This window comes from Vombatus ursinus, unplaced genomic scaffold (genome assembly GCF_900497805.2).
Source record: "Vombatus ursinus unplaced genomic scaffold, bare-nosed wombat genome assembly UNPS02011613.1, whole genome shotgun sequence".
Taxonomy (NCBI): Eukaryota; Metazoa; Chordata; class Mammalia; order Diprotodontia; family Vombatidae; genus Vombatus; species Vombatus ursinus.
Genome location: NW_020951391.1, coordinates 2,635,918 through 2,641,511, shown reverse-complemented (window position 1 = coordinate 2,641,511; position 5,594 = coordinate 2,635,918). Strand labels below are relative to the sequence as shown.

General features: G+C 58.8%; 1 protein-coding gene across 1 annotated transcript in view; it reads left to right on the top strand.

The window, feature by feature from the left end:
• Positions 1 to 944: 944 nt before the first annotated feature.
• CELSR2 (cadherin EGF LAG seven-pass G-type receptor 2) overlaps positions 945 to 5,594 on the top strand; it is a 51,746-nt gene continuing 47,096 nt past the window's right edge. Inside the window, exon 1 of the mRNA XM_027856746.1 lies at positions 945 to 4,266. Coding sequence (XP_027712547.1) covers positions 945 to 4,266 — 3,322 coding nt within the window. The remainder of the gene's footprint in view (positions 4,267 to 5,594) is intronic.

The window sequence follows — 5,594 nt, the reverse complement described above, 5'->3', positions numbered from 1 at the left end:
CTTCGGGATGGGGCAGGACCCTGGGGGTGTACTTGGCGAGGAGGGGGAGTGGGTTGGGAGATAGGGCTGGGGGCGGGCCCACTTTAGCCCGCTCGGCCCTGGCGTCGCCGCTTTAAGAGTCGCATAGGCGAGGAGCAGGTCTATGGTAATGAGCCGCCCGCAGCCGCCGCTGCTCTGCAGAGCTCACCGCCGGGGAGGCGAGGAGAGCGCTGGGGGCTCGGTGCCAAAAGGGAGAGCCTGCCGGGGGCACAGGGACAGAGTGAGGGTTTTGGAACGGCTACCGGGGCTCTAGGGAAGGAGCTCCAGGGGCCCAGTGGGGCGATCTGGAGGCGCAGGTGGGAGATGTAGTCGCCCTGGGCAGGATCTGGAGGGGGAGGGGGAAGGCGGAGGTGGGGGTGCGCAAGGACCGATCCCGAGCTGCGGGCGGTGTCGGGGAGCACTTGGGGCTCAATAGGGAGACCTGAAGATCCAGGGCGCGGGATCGGGAGCCCTGAGGGAGAACCCTGGAGGTACAGGTGAGAACTGAGGACGCAGGTGGGAGTTTCGGGGACGCAGGGGTAAAGATCCGGAGACGCAGGGCAAAGATCTAGGACAGAGCGGGGTTCAGGAGTGGAAGGGGAACTCGGAGGCGAACCTGGGAGACCCCACCAGGGCTCCAGGCTGAGCTCGGAGGTGGGTCTGGGGGGTGGGGGGACTAGAGGAGCAGGAGGGATTCTGAGCGGTTGCAGGGATCCAGGAGCCGCAGAGGAAAGATCAGGCCAGAGGTGAGCAGAGAAACTCTAGGACGCAGGAGATCCGCTGAGGCCGGGGCCCCGGAGGGAGCGCGCACGCGAAGGTCCCGGGAATCAGGTGCCCCCGGCCCGGGCATGCGGCGCGGCGGGGCCGGGAGGAGCCGGAGGAGGAGCCGCCGCCGCCGCCGCTGACCCGGCCGGGAGGAGGGAGAGATGCGGGGCCGGGTCGCCCGCGCCCCACTCCTGCTGCTGCCTCCGCCGCAGCTGCTGCTGCTGCCGCTGCTGCTACAGCTGGGCCCCGGGAGCTTCGCCCTGGCCCCATCGTCCTGCCGTTCCCTGGAAGCCTCGGACCTGAGCTCTCCAGCTCTCTGCACTGCCCAGCGTTGGTTCTGCCCAGCCGGGACTGAGGGCCACTGGCTACACACCAGCCGCTGCCGGGCCTGGGGGCCTGAACTGACTAGCCGCCTGGTGCCCCTGGATAGGTTTAGAAGCGGGAGGGCCTGGTGCCCAGAGCCTGGGGCTCATATTCCCCTGCCACCAGCCCCCTTAGGCTGCCCCTGGAGCTGCCGCCTGCTGGGTGCCCGAGGCCACATCTCCCCACAGGGCAAGCTTACCCTGCCCCCAGGGCATCAGTGCATCCAGGTACCACAGCTACAGTGCCAGCTCTGCAGGCTGGCATGGACCCAGGGGCACCGGGTCAAGAAGTGGATGGCTGGGGATCTCCCAGGAAGTCGAAGGAAACGCAATGTGAACACAGCCCCCCAATTCCAGTCCCCTGTCTATCAGGCCACTGTGCCTGAGAACCAGCCAGTGGGCACTCCAGTGGCATCACTTAAGGCTGTGGACCCAGATGAAGGTGAAGCGGGACGGCTAGAGTATACCATGGATGCCCTCTTTGATAGTAGATCCAACCAATTCTTCTCCTTGGATCCAGTCACTGGAGCTGTGACTACTGCTGAGGAACTGGACCGGGAAACCAAGAGTACCCATGTCTTCAGGGTTACTGCCCAGGACCATGGTACACCTCGGCGAAGTGCCCTGGCCACACTAACCATCACAGTGACCGACACCAATGACCACAACCCCGTTTTTGAGCAGTCTGAGTACAAGGAGAGTTTGAGGGAGAACCTGGAAGTGGGCTATGAGGTACTTACAGTTCGAGCCACAGATGGTGATGCCCCTCCCAATGCCAATATCCTCTATCGTCTGGTGGAGGGGCCTGGTGGTACCCCCCCTGAGGTCTTTGAGATCGATCCCCGTTCTGGTGTGATTCGAACCCGGGGACCTGTGGACCGGGAGGCCGTCGAATCATACCAGCTGACTGTGGAGGCAAGTGATCAGGGTCGGGATCCCGGTCCCCGGAGTGCCACAGCAGCTGTGTGTTTATCTGTGGAGGATGACAATGATAATGCCCCCCAGTTCAGTGAGAAGCGCTATGTGGTCCAGGTGAGGGAAGATGTGACCCCTGGTGCCCCTGTGCTTCGGGTCACAGCCACAGACCGTGACAAAGGCAGCAATGCTCTGGTCCACTATAGTATCATGAGTGGCAATGCCCGTGGCCAGTTTTACTTGGATGCTCAGACAGGGGCACTGGATGTTGTGAGCCCCCTTGACTATGAGACAGCCAAGGAATATACCCTCCGGATTCGGGCCCAAGATGGGGGCCGTCCTCCACTCTCCAATGTCTCAGGCCTGGTGACAGTGCAAGTCCTAGACATCAATGACAACGCCCCCATTTTTGTCAGCACCCCCTTCCAAGCTACGGTACTAGAGAGTGTCCCACTGGGGTATCTGGTCCTCCATGTCCAGGCCATTGATGCCGATGCAGGTGACAATGCCCGTCTGGAGTATCGATTGGCAGGCGTTGGACCTGACTTTCCCTTCACCATCAATAATGGTACAGGTTGGATCTCTGTGGCTGCTGAGCTGGACCGGGAGGAGGTAGACTTCTACAGCTTTGGGGTGGAGGCGAGGGACCATGGCACACCCCCACTGACAGCCTCTGCCAGCGTCAGTGTAACCATCCTTGATGTCAATGACAACAACCCAACTTTCACTCAACCGGAGTACGCAGTGCGCCTGAATGAGGATGCAGCCGTAGGTACCAGTGTAGTGACAGTTTCAGCTGTGGACCGAGATGCTCACAGTGTCATCACTTACCAGATTGCTAGTGGCAATACTCGCAACCGATTCTCCATCACCAGCCAGAGTGGCGGAGGGCTGGTTTCCCTGGCATTGCCCCTCGACTACAAGTTGGAGCGGCAGTATGTGCTGGCCGTCACGGCCTCAGATGGCACACGTCAGGACACGGCCCAAGTTGTGGTGAATGTCACAGATGCCAACACCCACCGCCCAGTTTTCCAGAGCTCCCACTATACTGTGAATGTCAATGAGGACAGGCCAGCAGGCACCACCGTGGTCTTGATCAGTGCCACAGATGAAGACACAGGTGAGAATGCTCGCATCACCTATTTCATGGAAGATAGCATACCCCAGTTCCGCATCGATGGAGACACAGGAGCTGTCACCACCCAGGCTGAGCTGGACTATGAGGACCAGGTTTCCTACACCCTGGCCATCACTGCCCGGGACAATGGCATTCCCCAGAAGTCAGACACCACGTACTTGGAAATCCTAGTCAATGACGTCAATGATAATGCCCCCCAGTTCCTGCGTGATTCCTATCAAGGCAGCATCTATGAGGATGTGCCCCCCTTCACTAGTGTCTTACAGATTTCAGCCACAGACCGTGATTCAGGATTAAATGGCAGAGTTTTCTACACCTTTCAGGGTGGAGATGATGGCGATGGCGACTTCATCGTTGAGTCCACGTCAGGCATCGTGCGCACGCTGCGGAGGTTAGACCGCGAGAATGTGGCCCAGTATGTCCTACGGGCATTTGCAGTGGACAAGGGAGTCCCCCCAGCCCGGACACCAGTGGAGGTGATGGTGACTATACTGGATGTGAATGACAATCCACCCGTTTTTGAACAAGACGAGTTTGATGTGTTTGTGGAAGAGAACAGCCCCATTGGCTTGGTGGTGGCTCGAGTCACAGCCACAGACCCAGATGAGGGTACCAATGCCCAGATCATGTACCAGATTGTGGAGGGCAACATCCCTGAGGTCTTCCAGCTCGATATCTTTTCTGGGGAGCTGACTGCCTTGGTGGACCTGGACTATGAGACACGGGCAGAGTATGTCCTCGTTATCCAAGCCACCTCAGCCCCACTGGTGAGCCGGGCCACTGTTCATGTCCGCCTCCTTGACCGCAATGACAACCCCCCTGTCCTGGGCAACTTTGAGATTCTCTTCAACAACTATGTCACCAACCGCTCCAGTAGCTTCCCTGGGGGTGCTATTGGCCGGGTGCCGGCCCACGACCCCGATGTCTCTGACACACTGAGCTATAGCTTTGAACGTGGGAATGAGCTCAGCCTGGTGCTGCTTAACACCTCCACAGGGGAACTGAGGCTGAGCAAGGCTCTGGACAACAACCGACCCTTGGAGGCCATCATGGGTGTGTCAGTGACAGGTAAGGGTTGAGTGTATGTGTTGGGGAAGTTCTATGTGGTCCCTTAGAGCTTGGGAGGGGCTGTGAGGAAGTCTCAGGGGAGTTTGGGGGCAGGCCTGGGAGAGGCTGGCCGTGGGATTAGGGGAGGAGTCTACTCCCAGGGTTGTGGAGGAGGAGACTGGGAAGGCAATGAGGTGGTGTTGGGGTGAGGTGGGGGGAGGGAAGCTGGCAGATAGACCCTCTGGAAGTGTAGGGTGGGTGCCTAATTCATTCCTCGATTCTGGGGGTCACTGTGGCCAAGGAAAGGCAATGACTGGCCTGGGAAAAGACCCAAAGGAATCCTAGCTCCTCCTGCTCTTTCCACCTCCTGTGCCTCCTGTCCCCTGGGTTGGTCTGTTGCGGTTGGATGCCCCTTCCTCCCTTCTTCCCGCCCTACTCTGTGATGTGGAGTGGGGTAGGGCTTAGATTTTTAGCTTGGAGCACAGCTGCCAAGAAACTGAAAAAACTCTAGTGAGGGACACTCCAGTGGGCAGGTGGGATGAGGTGGAGAGATGAAGGCAAGTTTGAGTTTACATTGTCCCTATGCCCAGTCTGTCTCGGGCAGCTAAGAGAACATCCAGGTTTCCTTCCCCCACATATCCCTATACTTTGACCATCTCCCCCAGACCCGTGCCCCATGAAGCTTTTGTGATCTCATCTAGCAACTAGGGCCAAAGCTGGTGTGTGTATGTGGAGGGGGGAGGGGGCACACAGTAAGGTCAGGACCCCAGAGTCCAGCCCCTTCTGGCCCCGTCTCCCTCTAGGCTAAGCAGGAGACTGACGGGGACTTTGTATAGTACATTCTTTCCCCTCTAGGCTGAAAGAGCTGGGGCTGCTACCCCCCTCCAGAGCTCACTGCAGGAAGTGAGCCCAGAGCTCATTGTCTCTGTCCAAACAAACCCCACTGTCACAGGCTGGGGTTTGGGGTCCTGGGGGGCAGGGGATGCAAAGTAGGCAGATGCTAGCTGGGGCCCCCTGGATTCTTTGAGCCTGTATCTCCCTCCCACCCAAGCACACACACACCCACACCCACACCCACACACTCTGATCCCAGGGGAGCCAAACCTTCCCTTTCTCCCAGCTGAAAGTTGGATTCCCACAGGATGGCCTCCCTCCCCCAGGTCAAAGGAATGTGAGTTTAGGGGGCCAGGATAGATAGGGGACTTACAGTATATGGAAGAAAGGATCCCTAGAACATTCTACCTCTTCCCTACCTTTTAAGGGTAGAGTGTGTGTGTGTGTGTGTGTACACACGAGAGAGAGAGAGAGAGAGAGAGAGAGAGAGAGAGAGAGAGAGAGAGAGAGAGAAA